The sequence below is a fragment of the Mustela nivalis genome, assembly GCF_964662115.1.
Source record: "Mustela nivalis genome assembly, chromosome: 8".
NCBI lineage: Eukaryota > Metazoa > Chordata > Mammalia > Carnivora > Mustelidae > Mustela > Mustela nivalis.
The window spans coordinates 34,954,536-34,969,119 of NC_139027.1; the positions used below are offsets into that span (position 1 = coordinate 34,954,536).

The 14,584-nt window shown below is 39.3% G+C and overlaps 1 protein-coding gene across 5 annotated transcripts in view; it reads right to left on the bottom strand.

Annotated features, from left to right (window-relative positions):
• Positions 1 to 892: 892 nt before the first annotated feature.
• The window catches only part of NPHP1 (nephrocystin 1), a 54,466-nt gene continuing 40,774 nt past the window's right edge, over positions 893 to 14,584 (bottom strand). For all 5 annotated transcript variants that reach the window (XM_082743335.1, XM_082743334.1, XM_082743337.1 and 2 more), the window contains 4 exons: positions 10,087 to 10,199; positions 6,069 to 6,142; positions 2,854 to 2,898; positions 893 to 1,250 (listed from right to left, as the gene is read on the bottom strand). In XM_082743335.1, the coding sequence (XP_082599461.1) occupies positions 978 to 1,250; positions 2,854 to 2,898; positions 6,069 to 6,142; positions 10,087 to 10,199 (505 nt within the window). In that variant the 3' untranslated portion in view covers positions 893 to 977. The remainder of the gene's footprint in view (positions 1,251 to 2,853; positions 2,899 to 6,068; positions 6,143 to 10,086; positions 10,200 to 14,584) is intronic.

The following is a 14,584-nucleotide window of genomic DNA, read 5'->3' on the forward strand; positions in this document are numbered from 1 at the left end:
TATATACCACATCTTCATTACCCATTCATCTATTTATCGACACTTGGGCTCTTTCCGTAGTTTAGCTATTGTGAATAATGTTGCTATAAACATAGAGATGTAAATATCCTTTGGAATTAGTTTTTGTGTTTTGGGGGTAAATACCCAGTAGTGCAATTACTGGATTGTAGGGTAGTTCTATTTTTAATTTTTTGAGGAACTTCTGTACTGTTTTCCACAATGGCTGTGCCAGTTTGCACTCCCACCAACAGTGCACAATGGTTCCCCTTTTTCCACATCCTCACCAACACTTGTTTCTTGTGTTTTTGATTTTAGCCATTCTGACAGGTATGAGGTGATATTTCATGGTATTTTGATTTGCATTTCCCTGATAATGAGTGATGTGGAGCATCTTTTCATGTGTCTGTTGGCCATCTGGATGTCGTCTTTGGAGAAATGTCTGTTCGTGCCTTCTGACCATTTTTGAACTGGATTTTTTTTGGGGGGGTACTAAGTTATATCAATTTTTTATGTTTTGGATATTAACCCTTTATTGGATATCTCATTTGCAAGTATCTTCTCCTATTCAGTAGGTTGCCTTTTAGTTCTGTTGTTTCCTTCACCGTGCAGAAGCTTTTTATTTTGATGTAGTCAAAATATTTGTATTTTCACTTTCTTGAATAATCATAAATTTAGCTTTTGATAAAATCTTGCTTTTATACAAATCTATGGACATAGTCAACTTAAATTTAAGTTAGTTGGTTTTGAAAGAGATTTTCTCTAAATTTCATTAATGGCATTCCATATAAAATGTATTTTATTGTGTTAACGCATATTCAAATTATCAGGTAAGTATTTCTTATAGAATGTGGTCTGTACAAAAAAGAATAAAGCCCAAGTGATAACGTGACAGTTACTTTTGGTCCTGTCATTTTATTCAGGTCATCAAGGAGGATCCATCAGATTCAGTGGGAAGCTGAGGGTCAAGGGCCACGCTGTCAGGCTGCGTTCTTTCTTATTTCACCCAAGAAGTCATACGTCTGCTCTGAAATGTCGAAAGGTTCGTGGACTCCATCTGGTGACAGCAGAGCTTGGAGGGCACCCTCATTTTCTTGGTTTTGCTTAAGGAAGTCAGTAATAACCTTCCACCGGGCAGCCTCTGTCTCCTCTTCTGCCCACCTGAATGGGGGCAGGAGTGTGGAGTGCAGAAGAGGGATCACACAGTCATGGTAGACGAGGAGAAACGTGGCCTTCAGGAACTCTCTGTCTCTCTGGGAAAACACCACCACCACAGATAAATGTGAAATGATCCATATCATTACTTTTTAAGTGTTAAATACTATGAACTCCGTAAACTAAAATCCATCTAAGGGGTGGGGTGGAGGGTGCCATTAGTGTGTGGCAAGGAACAGGCTCTGAACCAGCTGCTCAGTCAGGAAGCAGCACTCTCTGAAGAAGCAAACAAGAGTCACTATGGGGGAGAGATGAGCTGTTCCCCCTCGGAGCCTGGGAAAGACACGGGACCAGCGTGTCTCCTAAGCTCCCCTGAGGGTGTCTCACACATTCCATTGAGGACACTGGGGTGCTGAAATCTAATTCTGGTGACAAGGGTGTGTTTCTAGGTAAACATAACTAAAACACAATGGGAAGTCCGCTGTAGTCACTTAATTAGATTACAGTATATCAGAGACAATGTCAAGTTGATGTAAGAGAAGGGTGGCATGAAATCCAGCAAAAGGAGACCCCAGGAGTAAGAATGTGTAGACTCTTTCCAGAAAGCAAGAGTGCTGCAGTATGGACATGATCAGTCTTCCCCGACACTGACAGGCTGGGGCAGGACTCTCAGGGAGCACGGCAGTCTGAAGGAGAGATATCTATACACAGCAGATCCACACATAGATGCGGCCCCTCCAAGCAGCCATGTGTGGGGGGGCCATTTCTACAGGCCTGAGGCCCAGCACCTTGTCCACTGCTGTCCTAGAAAAGCATTAAACCTGCCAGTTTTGGCAAAGGTCAAGTGAGATGGTACAGTCAAATGGAAGTGCAAATAAGGATACAACACAATTTAACAATAAATAGTGTGTGCATCTGTGTGTATAAAACCACATATATTATGTATAATACACAGTTTATGCTTCTTAAAAATTTTTAGGAGTTTTAGTTTGCTCTCCCGTGTTCCTTGTAGATAATTAACACTTTAGACCTGAAGTCCAAAAACCATGGACCCTCTACCTGTTTTTGTAATAAAGTTTTAGAGAAACACAGCCTTGCTCAGAGTTTACACGCAGTCTGCAGTTGCCTTCGTGCTGCACCAGCAGAGGTGAGTGTATTATACCAGAGACCATACAGCCTGCAAACTCCAAATATTTACTGTGTGACTCTTTACAGAAAAAGTTGGTCAACCCTGGATCAGAGCAGTGAAGCCATTACTCACTGGTTAATACAAGGTCTGTTGGGTAATCACCAAGCTTCTATGGTGACGTAAGCATGAGCCATACATTTTTTCAGTGTATTACACGGTTAGGCCAATTTCCCTTTTCCTTCTCCTTACATGATATGGACTTTGAGAGCTAGAGGAATTTTTTTAAAGTAAGAGAAAGAGAATAGCCAACTGGAGACTTTGTTTAGAAACTTCTCCTCAAATAACACTTAGTGATCTGAAACAATTGTTTTGATCAAGTGTTTCTTTTCACATTGGGAATTGCTCACCCGTACTCTTCTTGGAACATGTCTCTGCAACCACGATGACACAGATTAACTGGCTAAGAGGGATTATGACTATGGTTACTTTGGCTAAGACAGAGGTATTATTAGCATGTGTAAGCAAACAGTGAGCACTGCAAATATTCAGTTCAGTGTGGAAAATCACATTACCTTCTCTGATCTTTTTAATGTGCTTTCTTTCTCAGCCCATGAACTCTAAAAAGCAAATCAATACGTTATATTAATCCCAGTATTCACAAGCCTATGCCACACTTCGGCAACTTCATGGTAATTAAATGTATGGACAGGGTTAAAAACACTCTACACAGGACCCTACACGTGTAAGAAGTGAATCTGTAGGCACCTGCTGTTAACGACCAGAACCAGACCCACTGGGCAGTGAAAGCTACCGTGGAACCATCATTATTCTTCCAAGTTAGAATTAATTTAAGAACAGTATCAGTGAAACATCAACATATCTATGCAAATGCAGAAACATAGTGCCTGAACAGTAAAATACTACTAAGGTTTTAAGTTCAGACAATAATGAAAATAGAGAACTTTGTCAAATACTATATTTCTCTGCAACTCTGTCTACGGTGATGATGACAGGGATCGGGGAGAGAAAATGAAGTACAGTTTTGCAAACATCCCAATCTGCCCACAAAGCTTCACATAAGCTTCTTTAAAAAAATTAAAAGTAAAACAAAAACAAAAACCCAGCATTCAATTAATCCCACAGAAATATGAATTGAAGACTTTCTCAGCTCCAGTTCTTGGCAAACTGTGAGCAAGGGGGGAATGTATCCATTACTCCAGGCCTCTGTTTTGTGCCTGCCTGCAGGAATTTTCCTTTTGGTGCCTAATGTCACAGATCCCATGAAAGCATCAGCCCTTGTCTCAGTACGGAGATCCCAGGATGAAGATGACATATGGCACCAAGAACAAGAGTCTCCCTGAAATGAAGGAGATGTTTCCTTCAAAGAGATCACAGGCTGTACCCCTAATGAGCCATGTCTTGGGATGGTCCCATTTACCATGATCTGTTACCATGAATGGTCAGTTATTACCATGGAAGAGCTACCTTATGAGACTGGGGTCCACCAACCTATTGACCGCTGCACCTGTGGGTCCTGGAGAGTTTGAAGAGGACCCTTAGAGAGCCAGCATGCTTTACTAAACAGGCAGGTACTATTATTATTATTATTATTAAAATACCACCAACAAACTAAACTTAGCTAAGTTGACACTAGGAGGCTCACATACTTCATGATGTAAACTTTAAAAAAGGTATCTGGCTTCACATGACCATCACTTAGCAACTTTAGACTTAACATCTGGTAAAATGTGCCTATTGTCTATTGTGTCAAGGTCCCACTTCATTTTTCACTGAGCTACCAGCAAGCAGTAAGGTGTTTCACTTATAATAACTTAGTGGTGAAGAGCAAACATGCGTGTGTTGGCGGGGGGCAGGGAGGGAGTCACTACTCTACACAAAGACCTACTTCCTTCCTTCTGGAGCAAACAGAAGACTCCATCTCCCAGTTCTCTGGAAGTTAAATGGGGCCATGTGACAGGTCAATGAAATGTGAGCAGAAATGGCCTATGCTCCCTCAGGGCAAAGGCAGTGGAAAGTCCAAGGACAATCCTCTATTCTCTTTTTTTTTCCTACATGTGCAACTGGCAACAGAGGAAGCCACTTGTTCTAGATGATGCTAGAGGAAGCGGAACCTCCACCGGCCTGCATGCTTGCATGACTATGGAAAAGGGTCCTCTACCGATTCATGCTGGAAAGTTACCATGAGTGAGAAATCAACCTGTATTAGCTACCACCTCTCAGGCCAGCTTATCCTAAGTAACAAGGTATGCCATGAAGACAGGGCTCAAGAGTATAGGAATAAAACACTCTTTTAAAAGATAATTAACTATGGAAAAGTGATATACAGATAAACAAAATAACTCATGACCCAGAGGTCATCAGTATTACCTTTCTAGAGTATATTCTTACAGATAGTTTTATAGACAGATATATAAATGTAAATATATATATTTAAATACACTTACTACAACTCAAATGGGTTTTTTTTTTTTGCCCCCACTTGAATAATGTCGGTGCACAACTTTACCTATATGCCTTTTCTTGAGCATTTGGGGGATCTGGATGCACCCAGAGCTGACCTGCAGTGCACTTGTCCGGGCTATCTGCTCATCAGGAAATGCGACTTTAGATGAGATTAGTGCTAAAATTCCAGATCCTAAGAGTGTTACACACCTGGAGAAAAATGCCAGCACCTACAGAGTGCTGTAGCCACAGTGAGCTCTTGCAAAATACTTGTTGAATGAATCAATGGACCTGTGTTCTGTATAATGAATAGATATTATAATACTAATGACTTTATAGAGGAAAAAAGAGAAATTCTGCATTGCCTAATGCTAGTGTCAAATGAACTTCTCTGAAATTATGGATAGTCATATGCCATTAAGTCTTTTTGCAGAAAACTTCATTGTTACTGTCGACATGCCAAACCTAGCCAAACCAACACGTGAAATCATCTTGAAAGTCTAGTAAAAGTCTTTGTTGGTGATTGCTTCTATTTCTCTGTCAGGCCCACAGGATTTCTATCTTTATTGACAGGAATTACCTCCTAGCCCAGCTCACCTCCCTCCTGCACAGGTACTTTTCTGCCCATGTATCAGAGGCTTTCCGAAAGCAGAACAGATTACCCATCGCCTTCCATACACCCTCTTCATGGGCAATGTGAGACTCCTATCCACTTTGCCCACCGGTCAAGGCATTCTACAGGCCAAACTAGATCCTTTGCTTTTCTTAAGAGCAAACAGAGTACTCTCTATTCCTTCCTGCTCCAAAACGTTGGCTCATTGCTGATCCTTCTACCTGTGATGTCTTCTCTCCCATCTCAGCATGTCAAAATCCGACTTGGCCCCAGATTTTTATTAGGTCTACCTCACCGAGAAGTTCTTATGAAATAGATTCCTGAACCTCATTTGCTGCCCTCTCTAAATCTTCAAGGACCTGAATTATACATCCCCGATGGCACTTATCATGGAATCGGAGAACTATCTTGCAGGCATAATGGACTCCTACTATTTGTTGACTCTGATATATTAAGTTCAAAATATGGCTGAAATTAGAGATCTCATAGGGTTGAAACAAATACCCAGTTGCTATATCATATAGCAGACAGTATATGTTGAATCAAAATAAAAAATGATACACATGCCTTGATTCTTCACTGAAAGGTCAGTTGATTTATCTAACAAACCATTTTGGATTTTTGCTCTTAGGACACAATCAGTGGCCATCTTAAGTCACGGAATAATCAAGAGTCAACCATCAGGTTTCCATCATGATGTGTGCTACCCACCCTAAGTGCGTCCATTATGTCGGGCTGCTCCAAGAGCTTGGGGAAAGTAGCCAACACAGGGTTACTAATTAAATCTGAAATACAAAAGAACAAAAAGGATTTTATATAAACTTCATCCAATGTATTTGACTGCAACAGACATAAAAACATTCATTCAGATGAAAATTATTGTGCCACATGATTTGTCGATAACACATTCTACAGAGCCTCCTACAGAGCCCTCTAGGAGGGCTCAAAGCTGTCTGCTCAACTTCTATCCACCCCTTCATTCATATCCCAGGGAGTTCTGAAATGAGTCTTGTACCAAGTAGATAGAGCTTTTAGGGTGAAAGTAAAGAAGCTCTGAACAGAATAAAACTAGAAAAATTTTGTTCTTTGTTGTTTTCCAACCTCTCTTTCCTCCTTATAACTGTGGTATGATAAAGGAACTAGTTAGAGAACTTAATACAACTCAACACCAAAAAGTCAAATAATCCAATTAAAAAATGGGCAGAAGACCCCAAAGATACAGATGGAGTGAAAAGAAGGGCCATCTGTACCCCAATGTTTATAGCAGCAATGGCCACGGTTACCAAACTGTGGAAAGAACCAAGATGCCCTTCAATGGACGAATGGATAAGGAAGATGTGGTCCATATACACTATGGAGTATTATGCCTCCATCAGATACCCAACTTTTGTAGCAATATGGACGGGACTGGAAGAGATTATGCTGTATGAAATAAGTCAACCAGAGATAGTCAGTTATCATGGTTTCACTTATTTGTGGAGCATAACAAATAGCATGGAGGACATGGGGAGATGGAGAGGAGAAGAGAGTTGAGGTAAATTGGAAGGGGAGGTGAACCATGAGAGACTATGGACTCTGAAAAACAATCTGAGGGTTGTTTTGAAGGGGCGGGGGGTGGGCGGTTGAGGGAACCAGGTGGTGGGTATTACAGAGGGCACGGATTGCATGGAGCACTGGGTGTGGTGCAAAAACAATGAATACTGTTACACTGAAAAGAAATTTTTAAAAATGGGCAGAAGACATAAACAGACATTTCTTCAAAGATGACATACAGATGGACAGCAGACACATGAAAAGATGCTCAATACCACTAATCATCAAGGACATGAAAATCAAAACCACAGGAGAGGGGCACCTGGGTGGCTCAGTCAGTTAAGAGTCCAACTCTTGATTTCAGCTCAGATCATGATCTCAGAATCGCAAGATTGAGCCCTGCATCAGGAACCATGCTGAGTGTAGAGTCTGCGTCAGAATTTTTCTCTCCCTCCCCCTTTGTCCCTTTCCCACCCACTTGCACTCTTTCTCTCTCTCTAAAAAAACAACAACAAACCATAATGAGATATCATTTCACACCTGTCGCAATGGCTTAAATAAAAAACACAAGAAACAAGAAGTACTGGCAAGGATGTGGAGAAAATAGAACCCCCATGCACTATTGGTGGGAATGCAAATTGGTGCAGATACTGGGGGAAACAATGTAGGGGTTCTTCAAAAAGTTAAAAATGGAATTTTCATATGATCCAGCAATTCCGCTAGTAGGTATTTACCCAAAGAATCTGAAAACACTAATATGAAAAGGTATATGTGCCCCCATGTTTACTGCAGCATTATTCACAATACCCAAATTATGGAAGCAGCCCAGTATCCACAGATGGATGAATGGATAAACAAGAGATACATACACAGACATACACACATGCAAACACAAATACACAGGAATAGTAGTCAGCCATAAAAAAGAATGAAATCTTGCCATCTGCAACAACATGGGTGGATCTAGAAGGTATAATGCTAAGCAAAGTAAGTCATATAATTTCACTCACATGTGGGAGTTAAGAAACAAATGAACAAAGGAAAAAAGAGACAAACTAAGAAACAGACTCTTAACTGTAGAGAACAGATGGTTACCAGATAGGAGATGGATGGGGGGGAGGATGAGTGAAACAGAAGAAGGATTGAAGAGTACACTTACGCACTGAGTAGGGTATAAAATTGTTGAATCGCTATATGGTACACCTGTAACCAATATAATGCTGTATATTAACTATACAGGAATTTTTTTTAAAAAGAGAAAGATGGAAGCAGTTAGGTTCCCCTAACTGGCACCAGTTAGGCACCCCTGCTCTCAGAAGTTTGAGCAGGAACCAGTAAGTGCTGAGGGACAGGAGATGCAGGACAGGCTACTCAGGCCTGACTCCGGTTCACCAGAGCTCAGGGAAAGAACCCCAAACTGGTATTTGGGATCAATGAATGGTGGTGGATCAAAATGAAAGGAATCAGGAGTTGAGGATTCTAGCCATAGGCCTAAATACCATGTAGGAGAATACTGATATTCCACAAGAAATAATGGCACATGAAAGTCCTGTGCAAAGAAGCACAGCAGGAAGGACACTCCTGAAATGGCATGGGCAATACAGTCTATAGTCTTGTTTCCCCAGCAAAGAAAAATCCTTCCTCTAGGTCTTACATTCCTCCAGGTTTATTCTGATGGTCAAATTCAAATGATGACAACAGTTCTGAGCAACCTCCTCCCAACTGAAAAGCTAATAAGCCTTATCCTAAGAAGCCATATCATTCATGAAATTTTTCTAGAGTCATTGATATAAATTCAAAAGCAAGAGATGATGAAAAAGCGTAGTGTCTTTCCCTTGGAGTTATAATTATTCCTTGAGAAATGGTGGTACTTCCCTGATGTAGAGTTCCATTTCTATCTCCCTATTGGGTGCTAAGTTCCTGGGAAAGGGCTCCTGTCTAACCATGAACTCTACTTGTCCACAGTGCTAGGGTTCTTGGTTTTACTCACTCTGCTCCAGCCAAGCTGGCTTGTTTTCAACTGTGATGCCTCCAGTTTACTTGGGTTGTCTTGCCTGGGGTGTTCAAGATACACTGGCCCATCTGCCCAGACACGTTCTTCCCACAGACCTCTAACTCCTCTCTCAGGCCTTATCTTAATTATTAATTGCCTAGAGACTTCCGTGAGGTCTTCCTAGGGTATGCTCCTGTTGGCTTCCTTCCTTTAGAACACTTATTTTTAGAAGGTTGGAAAGGATTATTCATATAATTTTGTGTTTGAAGTCCGTCACTACACCAGAGTAGGGATGCCTGTGCCTGTCACATCCATCACTGGGCCTAGTACAATGCCTGGTGTATAGGAGGCATGTGATATACATCTGCTTACTGATCCACTGAATTCAAAGCCTATTAATTAAAATTAAACTTTTTATTTTAGAGGCAATTTTGGGAAAACATTTTAGTTATTTATTCCAAGGGAGGGGGAGGCAGGAGCATAGGGAGAGGGACAAGCAGACTCTGTGCTAAGCATGGAGCCCAACATGGGGTTCAGTCCCAGGACCATGAGATCATGACCTGAGCCAAAAACCAAGAGTTGGATGCTAACCAACTGAGTCACCCAGGCACTCCTAGAGGTAATTACTATAACACATATATATCTTTTTTCAAGTTCAATCATGTGTGACAACTCATTGATTTTTAAAATTATTTTTTAACAGTTTACTGGAAAAAGTTTCAAGCTCACAAAGAAGTTGCAAGAATAAAAACAGAACACCTGAATATCTCTTGCCTTTATTCAATTTTTCTTAATCTGTTGATATTAAAACTTCATGCATAAGAACCAGTTATTTTGGATGATTTTGGTCTCTTCCCAAAAAGATGATGTACATGTCAAACATGTGGTAAAAACAGGTTATTCAAGCCATTGGGGGGAAAGAGAATGATTTCTGAGTTTTAAGATCTTGAATTTCCAGAATTTGTAATGTGAAAATATGTATATTGTAAAGAACTGAATATATACTAAGCTTACACTGTATATACACAGGAGCACAATGGAGTACGATGCTGTGCATCTGAGGTATTTGATTAACACTGATGCTAACCTAAATATTTTATCCCACATGTCACCTTCAGAAGCAGAAGATAAAGGATGGCATAGGTTACACGTACTCAAAGCACGATGCATTATTGTACATAAGGAAATTGCAAAGACCCTTACCAGCACTTTGCATGGTCATCCTGTCTTTCAGGAGTACATCTCCAAGAATTTGGCGATAAAATATCAACAAATGAATGGAACACATACTTCCAATTAATGTTTCTGGCAGTAAACTGTTAAAGAAAAAGAACATGTACTCATTAAACAACCCCCTACAATCCAACTTATAGTGTTTCTGGAAATAAATACTTACTGCTTTAATGAACAGTTCCAAGTTTTGCTTCATTACTGAAAAAAATGTTTAACAATTTTAAAGAAAATTTCCAGTATGAGTTGCCTACAGAAAACTTCAGAAAACTAGTATTTCTTTTTTTTTTTAACTAGTATTTTTATGTGTACACCTTCAAGTCTGAACTCTGTTCTGCCATTCTTGTGTTTCCATTTTAGCATATGCACCCATGTTAAATGTTAGATAAAAAAGAAAAGCCATCAATTACGTGCTTGGAGAAGAAAGGGACTAGTCAGCTGCAAGTTTTGACAAAGCTATGTGCCCACCTCTTCCAACATGATGAATGAACAGGAAACAGGAATTCAGACTATTCATTGTGCTGGGTGGAATTTGGGAGGGTGAGGCAGACCTGGAGTGAATTCTGACTTTGCTTCTTCATAGCTCTTGTGGCTTTGGGTTAATTAATTATTGTCTTTGTGTTTTGGTTTCCTCATTTGTAGAAGGCAGACAGTAATACCTGCTGTAATGTGTGCTCCATAGTAAGGGCTCAAAAACCAAAGAAAATGTCAATATATTTTTTAAAGGTTTTATTTATTTATTTGACAGAGATCACAAGTAGGCAGAGAGGCAGGCAGAGAGAGAGGGAGAGGGAAGCAGGCGCCCTGCTGAGCCGAAAGCCTGATGCGGGACTTGATCCCAGGACCCTGAGATCATGACCTGAGCTGAAGGCAGCGGCCCAACCCACTGAGCCACCCAGGCGCCCCAGAAAATGTCAATATTGATGGTAAGTTTATATCAGTTTAAAATAGATTGTTGTAACTTTAAGATGGTATATGTATTCCCCATGATAACCACAAAGAAAACAAATCTACAGAATATGCACAAAAGAAATGAAAAATGAATTAAAATGTGTCACTATGGGATGCCTGGGTGGCTCAGTGGGTTAAAGCCTCTGCCTTTGGCTCAGGTCATGATCTCAGGGTCCTGGAATCGAGCCCCACATCGGGCTCTCTGCTTTGCAGGGAGCCTGCTTCCTCCTCTCTCTCTCTGCCTGCCTCTCTGCCTACTTGTGATCTCTGTCAAATAAATAAATAAAATCTTTAAAAATAAAAAAAAATGTGTCACTACAAAAAATGTATCAAACACAAAGGAAGGCATTAAGGGAAAAACTGAGGCACAGCCCACCAGAAGTCCCCCAGAATATGTACAAAAAACAAATAACAAAATAACAATACCAAGTTGTTCCCTATCAGTGATTACTTTAAACATAAATGAATTAAACTCCTTAATCGAAAGACACAGGCAGAATGAACAGAAAAACAGGATCTAACTATATTTTATCTACAAGAAGCTCACTTTAGATCTATGGACACTCATAGGTTGAAAATGAAAGGACAGACAAAGACACTCCATGCAAATAAGAGAGCAGGGGTGGCTATAATAATATCAGACAAAACAGACCTATAAGTTAAAAAAACTTTAAAAGAGATGAAGGATATTATATGATGATAAAAGGGTTGGTGCACCAAAAAGATATAAAAATTATAACAATTGCAGCAAATATTAGAGATCCTAAATATATGAAGCAGACACCAACAATCATAGTAGGAGACTCTATTACACCACTTTCAATAAAGAACCACCAAACAAAAGATCAATAAAAAAATAGAAGACAACACTGTAGACAGAATGCTCAGTAATAGCACAATACACATTTTTCTCAAGTGTACATGGAACATTCTCCAGGACAGGCTACATGATACCAGTCTTAATGTTAGGCTGTTAGGCTACATATGTTAGCTTACATATGTTAGGCTACAACACCAGTCTTAATAATTTAAAAGACTGAACTCATACAAAAGTATCTTTTCTGATCCCAATGGAATGAAATTAGAAATCAATAGCTGAAGGAAAACTAGAAAATTCACAAATATGTGGAGATTAAACATCATACTCTCAAGCCATCAATGGCACAAAGAGGAACTCACAAGGAAAATTAAAAAAAATCTTGAGACAAATAAAATGAAAACATAACATACCAAAACTTATGGGATGAAGTGAAAGCAGTGCTAAGAGGAAAGTTTATAGCTATAAATGCTTACACTCTTCTTTATTAAGAAAGATCTCAAATCAACCACCTAACTTTAAACCTTAAGGAAGTAGGACAGAAAAAAACAAATGAAGCCTAAATGTAGCAAAAGGAAAGAAACAATAAAGATTAGAGCAGAGATGAACAAAACAACAGAGAATATCAGTGAAATCAAGAGTTGGCTCTTTGCAAAGATCAACAAAATTGATACCTTTAGCTAGAGGACTAAGAAAAAAAGAAGATTCAAGTTATAAAATCAGAAATGAAGAGATGTTACTACTGATTTTCCAAAAATAAAAAAGGATTGTAAAAAAAAAAAAAAAGGATTGTAAGATAGTACTAAGAGCAATTGTATATCCACAAGTTGGATAATCTAGATGAAATGGAAAAATTCCTAGAAACACAAAACCTACCATTGCTGAATCAGGAATAAATAGAAAATCTGAATACATTTATAACTAGTAAGGAGATTGAATCAATAATCAAAGACCTCCAAGTGAAAAAAACCCCATGACCAGATGGCTTCACTGGTTTATACACACCATGAACAAGTGGAATCTATTCCCGGAAAGCAAGGACAGTTCAACATTAAAAAATCAAATCAGTGTGATACACAACATTAACAGAATGAAGGAAAAAACCCACACAATCTTCTCAACTGATACTGAAAAACAATTTTACAAAATTCAATACCTTTTCATAATAAAAACACTCGAAGATCTTAGGAATAGAAGAAAACTACCTCTACATAATTAAGGCCATATATGAAAATCCCACAGCTAATATCATATTCAATGGTGAAAAGCCATTAGCTTTTTCTTTAAGATCAGAAATAACACAAGGATGCCTGCTTTCACTACTTTTATTCAACATAGTACTAGAAGTCCTAGCCAGAGTCCCAGGCAGAAAAAGGAACAAAACGCATCCAAATTAGAAAGGAAGAAGTAAACTTATCTCTGTTCACAGACAACATGGTCTTATATAAGGAAAACTCTAAAGATTCCAAAAAAAACCTGTTCAAATAAACAAATTTAGCAAAGCTGAAGGACATAGAATTAGCATACAAAAATTAGTCATGTTTCTATACACTAATAAAGAATGTGAAAATTACAACCAGTTCCATACACAACAGCATCAAAAAGAAGAAAATATTTTTTATAAAATAGAGCCAAAATTTCAATATTATTTCAGAAATAATAATCTGAAAACATGACAAGCGAGTGTTTAAAAATCCTGACACATGACACGTGCTAAATGCCTCCTGCGAATTCACTGAGCACAAGATCTAAAGTTAGAAGTTACTCAAGAAAATGTCTTGAATCATTCTAAATATACATTTTCTAAGAATTATTTTTGGAAATACATGAACTCTGTCATTAAGCATGAAGAATGGCCGCAAAGGAAATCTTGAAAACCTTTTGCAAACCATGTGCTTAATCAAGGAGGAAGTATCTTCAGAATAAGAAATCCAACAAAGGTTAAAAAAGAGACTTTTAACTTTTATAAATTAATCCTTTATTTTAATTTCCAGAATAAGTATTTTATTATTTATTTTTAAAGACCTTTTTTTTTTTTTTTTTTTGACAGAGAGAGAGAGAGAGAAAGAGAACACAAGCAGGCAGAGTGGCAGGCAGAGGGAGAAAGAGAAGCAGACTCTTTGCTGACTGAGCAAGGAGCCGGATGTGGGACTTGATGCCAGGACCCTGGGATCATGACCTGAGCCGAAGGCAGCCATTTAACCGACTGAGCCACCCAGGTGTCCCCACAATAAGTATTTTAGAAGGGAGCATTGGTCGCAGAGGCAATGGTCAGGCTTCCTGCCCTCAAAGAGGTTGGAAGAGAACAGAATGAACGTAATCCCCGTGGTGATGCAAGAGCAATGGAATCCCCAGGTGTAGTTTCACAGAGTTTTGTAAGTATCCTTGACCACTTCTTAATCCCTGCACTTCTAGAAACATCTAAAAAATGCCAGACAGCTCCTCTGCCATTTATATAGGGCATGTGGTACACAAAGTAAGAAATCATTGTTTTCCACTGCTGCTCTGCTGCTATGCTGCTGGTCTTGTGTCTGGCCGTGGAGAATCAGTTAGGCTCCCCTGAGGCCACCACATGCCTGCTGAGGGCTCAGCTGTGATTCTCAAGGTTTGTTGCACATCCTGCCCTCTGGTCCATGGCCATTTTGGGCAGTGTTTCAGATGCATGCCCAAACCATGGCTCATGGTGATTTTGTAAGATATAGC